General features: G+C 49.7%; 6 protein-coding genes across 8 annotated transcripts; all 6 read left to right on the top strand.

The window, feature by feature from the left end:
• The first annotated feature begins 1,263 nt into the window (after positions 1-1,263).
• Pmar_PMAR010220 (mitogen-activated protein kinase 2, putative) lies at positions 1,264-3,356 on the top strand. Of its 2 annotated transcripts, none has more exons than XM_002788636.1 (14): positions 1,264-1,378; positions 1,423-1,501; positions 1,558-1,645; positions 1,693-1,771; positions 1,812-1,885; positions 1,928-2,023; positions 2,170-2,274; positions 2,318-2,380; positions 2,441-2,538; positions 2,585-2,639; positions 2,682-2,760; positions 2,843-2,923; positions 2,968-3,093; positions 3,141-3,356. In XM_002788636.1, exons 1-12 carry the CDS (start codon positions 1,322-1,324, stop codon positions 2,903-2,905), a joined length of 936 nt encoding a protein of 311 aa, XP_002788682.1. In that variant the 5' UTR covers positions 1,264-1,321; the 3' UTR covers positions 2,906-2,923; positions 2,968-3,093; positions 3,141-3,356. The 2 variants fall into 2 exon arrangements, with proteins under 2 accessions (XP_002788682.1, XP_002788683.1); XM_002788637.1 differs by having other exon boundaries at positions 2,808-2,923.
• Positions 3,357-3,454: 98 nt separating this feature from the next.
• Pmar_PMAR010219 (conserved hypothetical protein) lies at positions 3,455-4,277 on the top strand (the record flags this gene model as incomplete). The annotated part of the gene is made up of 3 exons (XM_002788635.1): positions 3,455-4,036; positions 4,087-4,194; positions 4,239-4,277. 3 exons carry the CDS (start codon positions 3,455-3,457, stop codon positions 4,275-4,277), a joined length of 729 nt encoding a protein of 242 aa, XP_002788681.1.
• Positions 4,278-4,826: 549 nt separating this feature from the next.
• On the top strand, positions 4,827-9,188 carry Pmar_PMAR010218 (protein serine/threonine phosphatase, putative; the record flags this gene model as incomplete). The annotated part of the gene is made up of 24 exons (XM_002788634.1): positions 4,827-4,942; positions 5,184-5,257; positions 5,306-5,367; positions 5,428-5,477; positions 5,521-5,601; positions 5,649-5,712; positions 5,824-5,925; positions 6,008-6,135; positions 6,191-6,285; positions 6,332-6,467; positions 6,514-6,583; positions 6,800-6,964; positions 7,010-7,177; positions 7,227-7,352; positions 7,489-7,617; positions 7,667-7,746; positions 7,790-7,918; positions 7,966-8,110; positions 8,151-8,234; positions 8,279-8,367; positions 8,408-8,506; positions 8,552-8,700; positions 8,745-8,889; positions 8,939-9,188. The coding sequence occupies 24 exons, from the start codon at positions 4,827-4,829 to the stop codon at positions 9,087-9,089; spliced, it is 2,637 nt and encodes an 878-aa protein (XP_002788680.1). The 3' UTR covers positions 9,090-9,188.
• A 997-nt stretch (positions 9,189-10,185) lies between these two features.
• On the top strand, positions 10,186-10,403 carry Pmar_PMAR010217 (hypothetical protein; the record flags this gene model as incomplete). The annotated part of the gene is made up of 1 exon (XM_002788633.1): positions 10,186-10,403. A coding segment is annotated over one exon (218 nt), but the record flags the coding sequence as incomplete, so codon positions are not given.
• A 19-nt stretch (positions 10,404-10,422) lies between these two features.
• Pmar_PMAR010216 (hypothetical protein) lies at positions 10,423-11,703 on the top strand (the record flags this gene model as incomplete). The annotated part of the gene is made up of 8 exons (XM_002788632.1): positions 10,423-10,438; positions 10,485-10,625; positions 10,669-10,756; positions 10,804-10,966; positions 11,013-11,093; positions 11,173-11,245; positions 11,291-11,451; positions 11,656-11,703. 8 exons carry the CDS (start codon positions 10,423-10,425, stop codon positions 11,701-11,703), a joined length of 771 nt encoding a protein of 256 aa, XP_002788678.1.
• A 107-nt stretch (positions 11,704-11,810) lies between these two features.
• Pmar_PMAR010215 (protein kinase, putative) lies at positions 11,811-13,926 on the top strand (the record flags this gene model as incomplete). 2 transcript variants are annotated; one of them, XM_002788630.1, is made up of 15 exons in its annotated part: positions 11,811-11,922; positions 11,969-12,074; positions 12,209-12,287; positions 12,335-12,459; positions 12,515-12,580; positions 12,630-12,735; positions 12,789-12,842; positions 12,931-13,032; positions 13,084-13,164; positions 13,206-13,307; positions 13,352-13,422; positions 13,468-13,568; positions 13,616-13,702; positions 13,747-13,858; positions 13,902-13,926. In XM_002788630.1, 15 exons carry the CDS (start codon positions 11,811-11,813, stop codon positions 13,924-13,926), a joined length of 1,329 nt encoding a protein of 442 aa, XP_002788676.1. The 2 variants fall into 2 exon arrangements, with proteins under 2 accessions (XP_002788676.1, XP_002788677.1); XM_002788631.1 differs by having other exon boundaries at positions 12,783-12,842.
• Between the last annotated feature and the right edge of the window lie 2,316 nt (positions 13,927-16,242).

Below are 16,242 nucleotides of genomic sequence, written 5' to 3'. Positions count from 1 at the left end.
TACATTCTTCTTGATACCATCATACCCCAAGCTCCGATCCAACAAGATATCGGTCGATGTAACCCTTCTCACAGACCTTATATCACCAGTAACCGTAGATCTGTAGTCGGGAAGAATCCCGGTAGAATACGCGGAGCGGTGGTCCTCCCTATGAGGACTCGGGTAACTAGTGGGAGTAACCGAGGTACCATGGGTTGACTCCCTTTCTGCACACTGCGCATGAGAAGCATGACTCGTCTTTTCCTTAACACGTCTACGACGTACCTTGACTATAACATCAGTGTCACGATTACGTGGCACTTCGGTAGTCTTTCCTGAACGTGTAACAACCATTCCGAACTCAGATAACTCAAAGCTAGACTCCGTTAATATATATCGACAATCCGTAGCGACAACCTTAGTCCTCAGATGACTCAAAAACCCTAAATCCATAAGGGTTCGCAAAACCATAGCGAATGATCCAGTGCCCAATAGAGTGCAATCAATGGCCGCAAAACTATAGCAACACAATGAAGACCCTATTATCCATATCCTCCTCATATAGATATGGATCCCTATGTAAGCTAGTATAAGTCAGTAACTAGTAAAAGCCTTGTATAGAACTTATACCGGACTCAACTTAGCCTAACTTAACTTATAAAAGCCCGTACGTAAACACACAGCAGCGTGAAAGCAGCACGCATGTACATAAAGTAGCGCTCGCCTATGACCAGCATCACAGAATCCTTAGTGTCATACCTCGCGCCGTACGGATGCGCGCATTACATATGACAATACTTGAGCATGAACTCACCACTTCAGGCCGCATCCCGTAGCAGTGTACTATTGTAGCCAGCCAGAGCCAGTACTACTGGAGATCCTGATACTACTGATAGCCTCACCATCAGAGTACTGGTATGATTGCCCCGCAAACACGAAATTGAAGTTCCGAACGACGAAGTCGATTTTCCTAAAAGGACGAAATTGAAGGTCTGAAGGTATACTCGACGAAATTGAAAGTTCTATGACAAATTCGAAGGTTCGAAAGTCGAAATTGAAAGTTCTATTAGAACGACTTTGAACTTCCTATCGACTTCGGACGAACTTGAATGTTCTATGACGAAGTTGAAAGTTCTAATTGCGAATATGATCTTCCCGTTTCGGATTCGTACCTCCAACTTCGCGCGTCCCGACGAAATTGATGGTTCCAAAGACGAACTAGATGTTTAAAAGGTGTAGACTAGCACCGAGAGTTTCTGGCTAGACGAGCAGATGAGCCTCCTCAGCCCTTGCGTTTGCTGTTTGTATTCCCGCCTGTTGCCACTCTAAGACTGTTTGTGGGATGACTTATCTCGATGAAATGAAACAAGTCCATATTGATGGGAAAACCAGCTACACTGTGAGCGTCCCCCATCTAAGCTTCTCAACGGGCATCACTCTCAGGTTCCAAGGCACATGGAATTCATTCGTAAGGTGGGTTCGGGCGCTTATGGAACAGTAGCGAGCTTCAGTGATGGGAGAGGTGCGTTTATGTCTTTTGTTTTGTGAAGACAGAGTCGTTTGTTCTGCTCTAATCAGACCACAAGGTTGCGGTGAAAAAGGTACAGAATGCCTTTGATGATTTAATTGATGCCAAACGTATCCTCAGAGAGATTAAGCTATTGAGGTACTTGCCGGCGTGCCTCTTTAAGTATGACTACCATCGTACATCAGGACTTTTGACCATGATAACATTGTGCGTATCCTGGACATGTATCCACCCCAAAGCCCTGATTTCGAAGATATCTATATTGTAAGATGCTTCCTACCCTGATCGGTACCTGTAGCCGTAGGTGACAGACCTGATGGAGACGGATCTCCATCGTGTTATATACTCTAAGCAGAGCCTCACGGATGAGCACTATCAGTAGCCTCTTATATTCTAGTTACCCTACTACTATCTATACAGATACTTTATATATCAGATGTTGAGGGGCCTCAAGTACCTCCACTCAGCTAACGTTATCCATAGAGACCTCAAACCGAGCAATATTCTTGTCAATAAGTACACTCGAATAGTCGTGCAGAAAACCTCGGAAAATATCTTATGCACCTCTGTTATGAATTTCAAGTGTCTGGTGATCGAATTATAGTATGTGTAGAGTCAATTAGTCAGATATGGCGGTTGAAGCACTGCTATGATGTTGTCAGGAACTGTGATTTAAAGATTTGTGATTTCGGTCTGGCACGTGGATTTTCACATGGATGCGATGATAGTAACCCGGATCCGAACCTCACTGACTATGTCGTTACGAGGTCCTGACTCCTACTACTACTGCTCCATCTACTCTTGCTATAGGTGGTACCGCGCCCCAGAAGTCGTCCTGCTTGCTTCCGAGTATACCAAAGCGATTGATGTGTGGTAAGGTGGTTCGCTGGTGACCAGGGATGAGTTAGGGCATGTTTTGTATCTTTTATTCAGGGCTGTTGGATGCATATTATGTGAGTTACTTGGGCGTAGAGCTCTATTCACGGGTAAGGATCATCTTGACCAGATCAAGAAGATAATAGAGGTTTCCGGTACGGGCGTATGATGGCTGGCTAGATATCATTCACAGTACACTAGGTATGCCTACAGAAGAGGAACTGCATTGGTTACCACCTGATGGACCAGCTCGACGGTAGGCTCATATTCGTTCTTCTCCGAGCACCGCTCCCTCAAGTTTCATAAGAAAGTGTCCACAGTCTCGCGGTAAAGACATGCATGAACTCTACCCAGAGGCGAACGCTTTAGCTATCGATGTGAGTTACTGTGGTATTGATATTAAGTGATGGATAGTTGTGTGTAGTTGGTGAGTCTGATGTTGCAATTCGACCCGACCAGGCGCATCTCTGTGGAGCAATCCTTGAAGCACCCTTACTTGGAGGGATATCACAGTCCAGATGACGAACCAGAGGCTGAACGGTATTCAGGGCATTGCCTCCAACAGTGATGACTGTTATTGGTAGGCCGGTCGATTGGACCTTCGATAACTTTAAGCCTACTAAACGACTGTTACAGAACTATGTCTACTGTGAATGCGCTCGTTTTCATCCAGGTTTGCTGCAGCGAGATGCTGCTCTATTCGCGCAGAGGTGGTTAGGCTTTGGTGTGAGTCTATGGAAATGACGTTGATCCTTAGGGGGCTCGATATAGCATTACGTGAGTATGGACTACTCTGAAGGAAGCGGCAGTAGCAAGTGAAGCTCTTATTCATTTCGAACCCTCATTATCATATCATACGTAACCTGTCTTATTTTTGAAGGGGCTGATCAGGTAGGCTGTGAAACGATATGTGCCGATGAGAGGTAGGGGTGATAGCAGCAAACATTTAAAGTGTTGTATTACTCATTAGCAGTAGCTGCATTGATAATATGAATTTACGTCACTTTTGATCGAGCTTGTGTTTTATTCTGGCCTCAGTCATCGCATAGTTACTACCACTACTTCTTCCTTATGCCACACTCGTCTTCCTCTATTACGAATTTCCGTAGTAAACTTGCGGCAGCAGCAGCAGTGTGTAGTGGTGCAGTGGGTCTGTTATACTACTACTATTCCTATCGATGCATTAATAACATAGCAGATGAGGACTATCCTCTCGATGGTTTGTCGCTAGCAGAGTTGCAGGCGAGAATAGGGGCCCAGCAGGAGAAGGCGAAACGAAACGGTTCGTTGATTTCCGTACCCACGACCGAGGAAGTCCTGGAGGACGGCCGGGTTAGGGTAGCTGAGAATTTGAAGTGGAAGCCCAAGGGATCTAGTGTGGCGAAACGGAACCCTTTCCTACCTCCATACGATTCTGGTCTGTGTATTGGAGATATGATGGAAACGGGCCACAGGCTGTTGCTGAATAAATACGCTGTGATGCCTGGGCATGTATTGGTCGTTACTAAGCTATATTTCAACCAGAATGATTCCCTCACTTGGGGGGATTTTAAAGCAGTTCATAGAATATTGAGATGCCTAGGAGATAAGGCCGTTGCTTTCTTCAATCATGGACCCGAGTCGGGCTTTAGTCAAACTCATAGGCATATACAGGTGGTAGCTCGTCACTTCGGGACTTCCACAGGTGTACCCATTTTGGTCAGATCGTCCCGAATGTCGAGTACCCCATGAAGGCTGCCTATACAGAAGGAAGGCAGGTTGGATTTAAGTATGCTACGAGGCCAGTAGCTAGCATTGAGGCCGTTGACTCGGTAGGCTGGATGATGGTGCTGCTCATCGTGGTGGGACTGTCCAGACAGGCACTAAAGGAGCTGGGCTTGAGCTGGTCCCCTAGCAGTAGTTTCAACATGCTATGGACATTGGATGGCCCTCTGGTGGTGATACCGCGCTCGAGGGATGCTACAAAGGAGGGAGGAGTTGGGGTCAATGGCTTAGGGTAATTATATGGTAGACGCATTAAGGGGATCTGTTATACGTAGATGCGGATCATAGGTTGAACTATGCGGATTGGATCGACCCTTAGGTTCACAGGCTCGTTGTTCGTCAAATCGCAAGCTCAACTACGTGCTGTGAAACAGCAGACAATTCTTGAGGTACTTCCCCATACCAACATCTGCAGCAACGGTTGTTGTGAGCCTTGTTACCATCTCGGTTCTCTGGCAGGTCCTTCGTGAAGTAGGTATCCGAGCTAAGTTGTGAATAAACTATTCAATTGTCATCGTATCGTCTAGTGCTACAGTCAAACCTCGTTACATTCGTCCGTATGAGGCTGCTCCCTATACCCAGTGTTGAGTTTGTCATGTATATGGTCAATGCATCTGTTGTTGTTGTAGTAGTGGTGGTGTTGTAGTAATAACACAGCTACTGCTGCTGCTGAGAGGGTATGGAATTCGAACAGCAAGTGGGGCAAGTGCCTCTACCACGTTTTGGCCATACATGTACACTCATCGGGGAGGCTCGAGTGGTCTTATTCGGTGGTGCTACTGGTGATACTGGAAGGTAATAGTAGACCTCATGGTCAAAAGGCGGCCACTATAAAGGATTCGGCAGACCCTTTACGAGAGATGTTCTTATAGTTTTTCGTTGCCTCCGCTTCGCTATACTCTAGGGTGTCGGGGGCAGTAGTTGGTAAAATATGGGTAGAGGGTACCGCGAATGATGGCATGTATCCTCTACGCTCGGCTAAGGAAGGCCTCTGGTTCATCCCCTCTGATACTTGGATGGGTCGTACTGTGTTTAGGTACAATATTACTGATGACACATACGTCCTGAATGTCGAGGCTAACATATGGAGGAGAGTTGATATGCGGAGAGGTAGTATCTTGGGTAGTGAATGCTCAACTCAGACGAGTCGGTACTCAGGTTCCTCAGCTCCGAGTCCTAGAGCGGCTCATGCTGCTGTGTGTGTTGACCACATGCAACTGGTAAGCCGATCGTTGAGTGAGGTATCTACTGCTGCCAGTTGTCGGAAAGATGGTATTTAGGTAGTCTTCGGTGGTGCTACTGGAGGAGGCAGTCTGAGCAACGATGACCTGTACTACCTTCATTGGTTTACGGTCTATGGCCTGCGACCTTAGGTACCTTTTGGACTACCGTAATGAGGATAGGCCGGAGTGGGTAACAATACCCATAGGGAAAGGCCCAACGCCTGGGAAGCGGTAGGTCCTCTGTTGCGGTGGTGATACTGGGTATTGGACCGGTCTAGGTACGGCCACACGATGGTCTTCCACAAGCCGGTGCTTATTGTGTATGCTGGGAACAATGGAACGGTGAGTATCTTGAGGTTCAATCACTGATGATACGGATGAGGCCCAATGACATACTTCCTATCATGAATTTACTGACTGCACCCTTGCTCTGTGTCGATGAGCCTACCTCAGGAAACCATGTCGGATATATGGATCTTGGATGTTGATCGATCTCCCTTTCTGTGGAACAAGGTGGACCCTATGGGAGGAGGGAAGCCAGCCCCAGTGCCCAGAGTGAGGAGGACCTTCTACTCGTGCTGCTGCTGCCCTTACTGCTGCTCTTACTGCTGCTCTTACTGCTTCTCTTTCTTCGTAGGCCTACCACTCAGCTGACGTGTGCCGAGAGGGCCCGGCCACAGGTATGATGGTGGTGTTCGGTGGAAGGACGGCGGATAATCAGTCCCTTAACGATGTTTGGGGCCTCAGGCAGCACAGAGATGGCAGGTGCTACTAATACGACCAGTAATATGCTCGTGAAGGACGTAGAGTCGACCTTTAGGTGGGACTGGGTCGAGGCACCCACGAAGAAAGGAGAGACCCCCGAGGCCCGATTCCAACACGTGGCTGTCTTCGCTCATACTAAACTCATCATTGGTATGTGAATCCGGGGCGAGGGCTTTCAGTAGAGTTGCTGTTTCAGTTGGTGGTCGTTCTGGTGACGTGAGCCGGTCGTTGGGGACCTGTGTCTACGATACGGAACAATGCGAGTGGAGGGAAATACCCAGTGTTCAACGCTTCCGTCATGCTACGTGGATGCTGGGGCCTTTACTGTTCACGTGAGTTCAGGAGCCACTAGGGTGTCTATGGGTATGGTTACGCTAGGTATGGTGGCTTCAATCATGTGCATCCTTCTGCCCCGACCAACGATCTACAACTGTTGGACATTGAGAGGGTGAGTGATAGTAGGAAAAGCAGCTGAGCTCAGTAGTTTTCTCACGTCTCATTATTGAAGTTTCCACACAACTTTGGGCGAAATTGTTGAGAAACCTCGAAGGAATTATAAATTTTTTCTCGACATTTTCATCATGTCACCAACACATGAAGTTCCCTTTGTGCATATCTCCCCACACTGAGTAGAAATAGAACATGCTGCTGCACTCCGGTGTAGGCACTTGGGCTGGTACTCCCACGAGCGGCGGCTCCCCCATCGGAGATAGTGACGAACCAGCATCAGGAGCAGATAAGATCCGCTATGGGCTACGACGCGGTCATGGCAGATGCTAGAGGTCAACCACAGCAACAGCAGCAGACCCAGCAACAGCAGATGGAATACGTATGATGGTATGGGGTTGAGGTCATCAGTTGAGGGTGCTTCTAGGTATATCAAGGGCCGTCGTCGAACCCTCCATCATCAGCTCGATCTTCATCGTCTTTGTCGCCCTCACTACGAGAGGGCCTCGAGACGAAGCCATGGGGTCCAATAGGGGCACCTGCATTGGCAGATAAGGTCTACATAGCTTGTGATAGGGACCTGACGGCCGGAGCGGTAGGGAAGACCAGTCTTATAGTTGGCATCATCTCGTATGCTGTCCTAGGTGCATCAGGTTGGCCTAGATGCTCTTGGGGAGGAGTCCAAACGTATACGCCCACCCGGGTCTAGGCCTGTGGTCAGTCCTACTAAGGCGCGACAGAAGGATGATGAAGGATCACTGCATCACTTTGTAAGACCTCCTATTGTCTTCCCATATCTCAAGGCCCCACGCATGTATTTCCCGTGTTTACTCACAGACGTGGTTCGATGCTCGTACTAGGTCGTTAAAACTCTCCTGTGTAGACTGTTCTCGAAATGGTGATCAGGTGATCGAGCAACTGCTGCGGCCAGAGTCGTGGCAGCCCGATTTGGACCCCAACAGATTCATCTTGCAGCCCTCAGAGGTCCGACAACTGTGCAAATCGGCACTGCAGTTGTTTAGGAAGCAACCAATGGTGGGTGACACTGACGGTGACACGCTGTTCCCCAGTATCACGAGAATAGGTGTTGAAGCTGCGGGCACCCATCAAAGTATACGGCGATATCCATGGGCAGTTCATGGACCTGATGCGGCTGTTCCAAAGGTCGGCTATTCGAAGGTCGACAGCTCACGTGCTGTTATGATAGGTATGCTGCACCAACTGACGGCCCAGGAGGGGACATTGAAACGATGGATTACCTTTTTCTTGGGGACTATGTCGATCGAGGATCCTTCTCTCTAGAGACTATCTGCCTACTGCTAGCCTTGAAGATCAAGTGGGCATAATGCCTGCCTTATCGTATGCCAGGTGAGATGCCATCAGGTACCCGAATCAAATCCATCTTATAAGGGGGAACCATGAGGACCCTGCGATAAATTCTTCCTATGGTTTCCGCGATGAATGTAAACGACGTCTAAGGGATGATGTCGACAATAACCCCAACTGCAGTTGGGCGTGGTTCAACAAAGTGAGCACCGTCATCGGTTGTGGGTTCAGTAGCTATTCAGGTTTTTGAATGGATGCCCTGTGGGGCCGTCATTGAGGACCGCATCCTCTGCATTCATGGTGGCATCGGAGGCAGTATCGATAAAGTCAGCTTACTCGACTCTGGTGTCAGTACATTCTGACTATTCAGGTGCAGCAGATAGCTGAGCTCGAGCGGCCTTTGGTCGTGGCCCAAACACCGTTGAGTATGCTCGATCAGCAAGTGACGGATCTGCTATGGTAGGTGGTCATGCACTAGCCCAGCTGATGGTGATGGCAGGTCCGACCCAACCGATTCAGATGACATCTTTGGGGTCACTTCTAATGAGACCAGAGACCCCGACGGGTCGGGGCATATTGTTAAGTTCGGTCCAGACAGGTAAGTCTTGCTGGGCTGCATACTGGTGTCAGTTGTCTCGCTCAGAGTTGTGCAGTTCTTGGAGGAGAATGCACCCTTGACGATGATAATCAGGGCTCATGAATGTGTCATGGACGGCTTTGAAAGATTTGCTGATGGTCGCCTAATTACCCTTTTCTCGGCCACAGACTATTGTGGGCATCATAAGAATGCAGGTCAGTCGAGGCACCCTCACTATTACGGCCAATATCCTTAGTAGGCGCTTTGCTGTTCATACGTCGGGACCTGACGATAGTGCCCAAGCTCATCTATCCAGTAGATCGGGCCAATCTTGGTTTCGGAGCCCACGACACTCCGCCTCCTGGAGGGCGTTCTGATATACAACAACATCGTCTACGTATCCAGTACGTTGAGAGAGGTCTCTGTTGTGGATCCCTCATCGTCTTGGCTCAGGCCTAACTGGGATGCTTCTATTACCAGCGCGCGCCCGCCGACTCCTCCGAGGCCCAGTAGGGATGTCCATACTCCCACGGAGTCTCATCCCTACTCTCACAACCACCCTCATGAGAATAGCATCCCTCTACCTTCTGCCGCGTGGGCTTAATGACGGTACCATTAAGATTGTATCACTGTACCTATTATACGCATGCCTCGGAGCTCAGTATTCTTAGCAACTATTCAAGCTAATCATCCTCTGTCTCATTAGCCTCCTAGTGTCTTTCAATTTCATTATCGCTTACTTGAGTTGAACAATCAGGCAAACGTGGTTAGTGTTGTCGGAGTCTCGAAACTGATTTTCATACTACAGCCATGCTCTGGTAGTTATCACTCGTGTCTGATCACTCGTTTCTCTGCAGTAGCATAGACGGGAATCACCCAGTGTTAAGATCTCATTTTTATAAGAAAAAGGAATGTAAAGCCTCTCCCTGTCGCACTTGATCGCCGCGATCATAGATCATACTAGCTAGATCATGCATAACATGACCATGAGTAGTCCAGCGTTCATTCCTAGTCGTAGCGGAGTTTTGCGGCCATGTGCTTGGCGTAGTAGGATAGGATCTCTTTGTGGTGGGAAGATCCTCTATGGTTACCAATGCTGACTTATCACCGATGATGTGTCCTGTTTGGGGCGTCGGCCGTTCACCTTCAAACTCTTCGTGCTTGTGTGTTTTCAACCAGGGACGCTAGGAGTGCTATCAATTCGCTACCAGTAGTGCTATCACATACCGACGACCCATATAGGCTCAATGATGACTGGCTGATGACTCAATCGCTTGACCAATGGTCTAACTGGCACGCTGTCTTTGCAGTGCCTGGTAGGCTTTCCTCGACCTGGAACATGGCATCCCCATCGGAGGCTGCCGCGTCCGCCGTAACTGGGTCATCGGCCTCGAGGACCAGACCGTACGCTGACGGTTTGCTTCCCTCCTTTATGGACACCTTTCCCTTGCCAGAGTCTCCACTCCCCCAGCAGCTGCCACTGGTGGGGTCTTCAACGCCTTAGCGGACTTCTTGTCGGACCAGGCAACTTTGAATACCATGACGAGTAGTGAAGCCAGGAAGGCTTCCGAGGAAGCTGCGAACCTTGTAAGTTTTATCTCTGAGAGGAGCCCTCATCATCTTGGCCTGCCAGTTGCACCGAGCCGCCAGTCTAATTCGCGACCAGCGCTGTGGGGATAAGAAAGAACCATCATTCGGAGGGGTCAGCACTGAGGAAAGATTTTATGAGAATCTCAGGCTGCTGACGCATTCCCTCAGTCATTATCATAGTGCACTAACTACTGGTGATGAATTCAATGCCTCCTCACTCTCCAGTGGGCATCATCTCAGCTCCGAGCAGTGCAGCTCCCTCCACCTTGGGAGCTTCTGGCTCATCGTCATCATCCTCGAGCAGTTGCTCTCAGGGTTTCCCGACTGCGTCCGCTGAGGGCATCGTAATGGATATTCTCGGAAGTGAGTTCTTGTGGTGATCATCAGGACCTGACCTGTGTCATTTCAGGTAGCACTGTGAAGTCAGATGAGGAGCTGAATCGGCGTCTCGACGATCTTATCGCATCTCCAGCGTGTGATGTGACCCCAACAGTCGATCGCTCGGTCCCCTTGGACGTACTCCGAGGGAGAAGTCGGGATAAGGGCTCCTGTAGCCAGACCTCATCTGCTGAGGATCAGCGTTGAGTTTCTAGATCCGAGGTCACCCTCTGGCGGCCATACCTTGGGGACACTGCTACAGGAAGGCCAACACTCAGATCACTACATACCTAGAGCCCCTCGGTGAGCAAGGATGGTGGCAGCTTCCCAGATCGATTCCATCATCACAGTCTGCCTGGCTACCCTGATCCTCCGCCAGACGAATGGGGTGACTGGGACGAGTACCGGGATGACCGTGACCCCGGGTACCGCGTGCGAGATGTGGAAGAGAACGAGCTTATGCGGGAGATAGCCCTCAATGAGCGTCAGGGCAGAGGCAGTATAGCTAGCCATGTAGCTTGCTCAGCTCCGCCTCCTCACTCCTATTGTGCCGTAATAGGCCCCTCCAACCCTTGATGGACTTGATCGGCCCTCGGGCGATACCAACGTTGGAGTGGATGACGATGATGAGCTGCTGCTGGTACCGGCACTCTGTGGTCCTTGTCCCTTGCTGCTCGATCGTCCCACAGAATTTGCATACGGCTATTACTATTTTACAGGCCCATCCTGTCGCCTCTGCTGTTGATGGAAATGCTTCACCTTCCACGTCAGAGGAAGGCAACCATTCCTCGTGTACTGTGGTATCCCTTCCGAAGATGCCTTGTCCGTTCAACTCAGGTTCTGAACCGGAGAAGCCTCCGAGTCCGTCATTCGGAAGGTCAGGAGCGGACATTCCTAAAGACCGTGTGCCGCCGGCCGATACTTCACAACACTATCCATCATCATCACCAGCAGCGGCAGCAGCAGCAGCAGCGGGCCGAGTCACGTACCAGCTTGAGGTGAGGCTACTGCCTTCTGTTACCAAGCGATGCGAGATATTGGACGTTTGTGCGGGTATTATAGTCGGAAATCCACATACGAAATAACATTTCACATACTCACGGAAATCTACTAGGCGGGATCGCTCTTCTGCATCACTCGGTAGTTCGCCAGAGGTCACAACTCTCTGTGTGCTCGGCCTTCACCTGTGGATGTACGATCAGATACGATGCCTTTGGGAAAGCCCATCGCGTTACTGTTGTGAAAGCTGAGGTCGTAGCTCGCCATGATGCTGCCATGTGGCGGAGGAATAATCTCGTTTATGGCCATCCTAGATCTGCCAGCCGGGACGATTTTTATCCCCTCAAATGGTAGGACCATGCCACATCACAGGCTTCCAGCGGGAGTCTGCAGGCACCGTGAGCCGTCCCTAGAGGCTATCCCAACGGTTGGTAGCAAGGCCCTGCGGACGCCCCCAAGGGCCGAGTCTTGTAAGTCCATCCGTGGCAGTGGGGGTCATTAGCCTTGCCACTGAAGGCACATACGATGTCCTCCCTTTGAATGTGGTCTATGAACGGAACAGAACCGGTTTTGAGGAGACCAAGGAGTTCCAAGTCGTCACTAACATGGTCATTGCAGCGAGGTAGTCCTGAGAAGTGCCCCCAAGTAGGGCCGCGCAGTCTCTTGCGGGCTCGAGGGAGTAACACAGGATTATCCTCATCCTGAGATCACTGTGGACTGGTTGTCGTTCGGCTGGCTTCCCCAGTGCGTTGGTAGGTATCGAGTGGTGGGTTTTCTGGGATCAGCGGCCTTCAGCAAAGCGGTCCAAGCTTGGGACATGCGATTCAATCAACACGTGATATCTAATATCCTCTACTTGCTCTGTTCATGCTTGCGCGATAGGTCTGTATGAAGATCATCAAGAATGATAAGGACTTCTTCGACCAGAGCTTGGATGAGATCAAACTACTCAGCCTACTGCAGTTGAACGCCCCTGATGGGGACATTGACAAGACCAGATGCCTGAGGTAGGACCCATTAGAAGGCGTTATCGGCTTCAGCCTGCATCCTTGGTTTTCCCAGGATGATCGATTACTTTTATCATAAGGAACATCTCATAATTGTCACGGAACTGCTGAGGGATAATCTGTGAGTTCTGTTTCGAGGGGGACGAGGATTGCGTTGCCTTACTGACCAGGTATGAATTCTCGAAGCTTACACGAGTGAGCTCGCCACCCCAGCCCTTGTCGCCTGTCCCAGCGTTTGGGAGCCCGGTTGCTACCCCTCCGACAACGCCATTGTTGGTATCCTTGGGAGGCTATCTCGCTCCGCCGTTGAGGTCGTGTGTCAGGAGCAGGCCCCTGTGTCCCAGTACTTCACCATTGGTCGTCTGCAGAAGATCACGCACCAGGTGCATAGGGTCCATCTCAGCCATAGTCTAATACACCAACTCTCGTCAACTCTGCAGTTCCGCCTGTGTATGGTATATATCCTCATAGGTCTTAACAGCCTTGGAGTACATCCACTCTATGGGCCTCATGCACTGTGATTTGAAGCCTGAGAATATCTTACTCCAGAGCTACACCACAGCTTCCGTGAAGGTGGTCATAGTGCCCTACCTCCCTTGAGCCAACAGGCCGTCCTCGGGTCAGGTCATCGACTTTGGCAGTAGTTGCTTCATCACGGACCACCTAGCTACCTATATTCAGAGCAGATGCTACCGCGCTCCAGAGGTCAGCGTCGCTCCTGTCTACCGTCCATTGCTCGTGTTCAGGTCATCCTGGGGCTGTCCTATGATACATCGATCGACATCTGGTCACTCGGTTGCATAGTGGCTGAGCTTTGGACCTCAACAGTTCTGTTTCAGAACGATTCCGTAGGCCCGAGGTGGTCATCCGTCCGATCTATTGGTGTGTTCAGATCCAGAGTCTTCTTGCTCGTGTTATAGGGATTATTGGTCCTTTCCCAGAGCATATGATGCGACTGGGGAAGTAGGTGTATCATCATGTAGCAGAGAGTAGACTATTTGTGATTAGGCTCATACCTCGCTACTTCACCCGGGATCGCCAGATCTACATGGAGCATCCACCGGTGCATGGCATGAGGGATATGAGCACTTCGAGATCGGCATCATGGGGTGAGGCTGGTCGATTCCTGATGGCATCACAGACATGAGCATCACAGATAACCGCCAGCGCGCCTCGCCACCCTCGACGCCTCGGTTACTCCAGATCCTCGTTCCCAAAGAGACTAGTCTACACCAACGCATGCGTAGGAAACCTAGCATTCCGCTAGAGGGGGACCTCTTGTATTAGGCACGAACGATGAGGCATTCCTCGACTTCATCACCCAGTGCCTCCAACTCGATCCTAACTTGAGGCCTACTGCCCGAGAAGCCCTGCAGCATCCGTGGCTGACTAAGTCAAGGTGGCTGTAGCTCTACGGTTTTGCATACATCTTTCTTGAGCAGGTACCCAGATGGTTTGACGGATTGAAGGTCACACACATCAATCGACTTTTCAAGAATGCCCCTGTCGTGTTGCTTAATCGTATTCTTCCACCCTCTAAATTGCCTGTGCTGGTTGTGATAATCTAGTAATGGTGCGAAATCGTGTTGAGACTACTTGCGACTCAACACCATGATATTCTTACAGTGCATAAGACCATGTCACAAAATAACAGCAGCAGGACTTATGACCAACCGATAGATTGGAAGACTAGTTGCCGTCAGTAGATAGAGGGATCGGTGAGATAGACTCTATCCCAGAGAAGCTCAATAGCGCATTCCCACGACTGCAACCATTCTCGACCTGAAGAAGTCTCACTCATTATTTGCCAAGAGGACCTCGTTTGTACTGCCAGTCGCGCCTCCGCGATCTGTCCGAGCAAGAGCAGCAATCATTGAGATGTGAGATGTCCATCTCCATAGTGACCTTATACGAGCTCCTCTCTGGATGCTTGGTCTTGATCCCTTTCAGAAAGTTGAAGTTTGCTAGACCTCTGGTGGAGGGATCGATTCTTCGTGGCCTCGATCGACTCACAAGTAAATGATCGAATCCGGCAGCCTTGCATGGCTCCTCTGTGGATGTCGATTAAGTACGTGCTTGTAGAGTTTGTTTGAGGAAATGCACCGCGAAGTCATTCTATCTCTTGGAGATGTCGTATATACTACCACTGACGACCGTATGATCCTCACTGAGGATTCCTCAGTACCCGAGAGTCTATTTTTTCCCAACGGCTCTGTCACCAATAAGACAACAAATCATATAGCAAATGCTCTCACTCACTCAACAACTTTACTTTCTGACGTTATCCTATGTATTTGGATGTTCTGTTGCCACTCAGTGGAAGCCACTGTATTCGTTACGAAGCCTTTGTCGCACTATAGTTCGTGAGTGATGCCGACTCAAGATGTTATTGTTAGATACTTGCAAGGAGTGATCGACACGCGGTAGAAGAACTCATTGAGTATCTCAGCTTTGAGTCTTCTGCGCTCCGAGGAAAGCTTCCATACTGCTACTAGTTTACCTGCTGTGCTTCAGGCCAGTATGAGACCCGCTCCAGAAGGCCCACTAAGCCCTTCTCTGTCCCACAACGCAACATAGCGGTTACATGGTCACCATCAAGAACAGCTATACAGCGAATACAAAAAATTATTTGAAGACCTTTTCGTGAGTCGGCGAAGGGTGGCGGGGCTCCTTTGGCTCCGAGTAGTCACCGAGCGTAAGAATGTCCAACTGAGAAAGATACTCAAGTAAAAACTCAGCTTGGATTCACGGATGCATCCGAACTTTCGAACCGCGATACTGCTGAGATCTTTCTTACAACTTTAGCAATGGAAAAGAGGCTCTTCATTCCGGCTACGACATTCGGGCTGCTGGTGTTAAATCGTCGCCCAGAACCATCTTCGGACAGCTCGGATTTAAAAGAAGGCATCAAATCCACACCCGGTGGTGCAACCGAAGAGACGGCAATTAGATAGGCTATAAAAACATCTCTGCAGAGTTCCGATATCCTTGCATTTTCGGCAATTCCATCTCGAGGGAATACTAGCAGCGTTTCCAGCTTCGTCATCAATCCGTCTGGTTTGTGGAATATACCCCTGATAAAGGGAGAGTCCGGGCTAGGTTAGCTCTGTGAATTTCCCGCGCATCTTACTCGGGCCCTTGGATGTAGTTAATATCGAGCGATCCGCTGAGTCCAAGTTCGTAGTGCCCTAGGAATCCATTGGACACGGTGAAGCGGCACATAGTATCGTCCTGTCAAACATGTCCAATGCAGGGCAAAGCAGCACGATGCAGCACGCACTGTTGCTTCTATGAAGAGGCGAACGCTCCGTGTAGAGTCGGAATAGCAGCTACCCCTGATGCTTACATTGAACGTCACTTTTTGGAGCTCCTTTTTCGTGATGGGATTTCGCTCCTTGGCCTCCATAGTTTTCGCTATGAGTTTACAAGCCAGACTATCCAGACGGACCTCATAGACCTTCGGACCAAACTCCCAGTCCGACAAGGGCATCCATGCGCGCTCCATCCATAGTAGTTTCGCTTTGTATCGAGTTAGTCCCGATATCCCTTCTGCGTTATTCTTCCTATCTTTCAAAACATATTCTAGTACTCGGTGAAGCCCATTCCGACAACTTTCGGCTTTATCAGAGGATCGAGGAGTGTGCCACCTCTGTTTTACCAACCTAAAAGACTCCACAACCTCCAACTCGGCCAGTGAGTTCGAATCGGTAGGTTTTTGATGAGATGGATATCAGACAGATTGATATATGTCACTTGCTGAGCTGATAGCACGTTGAAAGCCCC

The sequence above is a fragment of the Perkinsus marinus genome (genome assembly GCF_000006405.1).
Source record: "Perkinsus marinus ATCC 50983 genomic scaffold scf_1104296927884, whole genome shotgun sequence".
Lineage (NCBI taxonomy): Eukaryota > Perkinsozoa > Perkinsida > Perkinsidae > Perkinsus > Perkinsus marinus.
Note: the sequence above shows the minus strand (reverse complement) of the source record. Positions and strands in the feature narration are given on the sequence as shown.

Bases quoted from the DNA above. Each gene is read 5' to 3' on its own strand.
- Pmar_PMAR010220 (XM_002788637.1), top strand. From the start codon at position 1,322: ATGACTTATCTCGATGAAATGAAACAAGTCCATATTGATGGGAAAACC. The intron at 1,379-1,422 runs GTGAGCGTCCCC...CATCACTCTCAG, and splicing joins ATGGGAAAACCAGCTACACT to GTTCCAAGGCACATGGAATT. The intron at 1,886-1,927 runs GTAGCCTCTTAT...CTATCTATACAG, and splicing joins CTCACGGATGAGCACTATCA to ATACTTTATATATCAGATGT.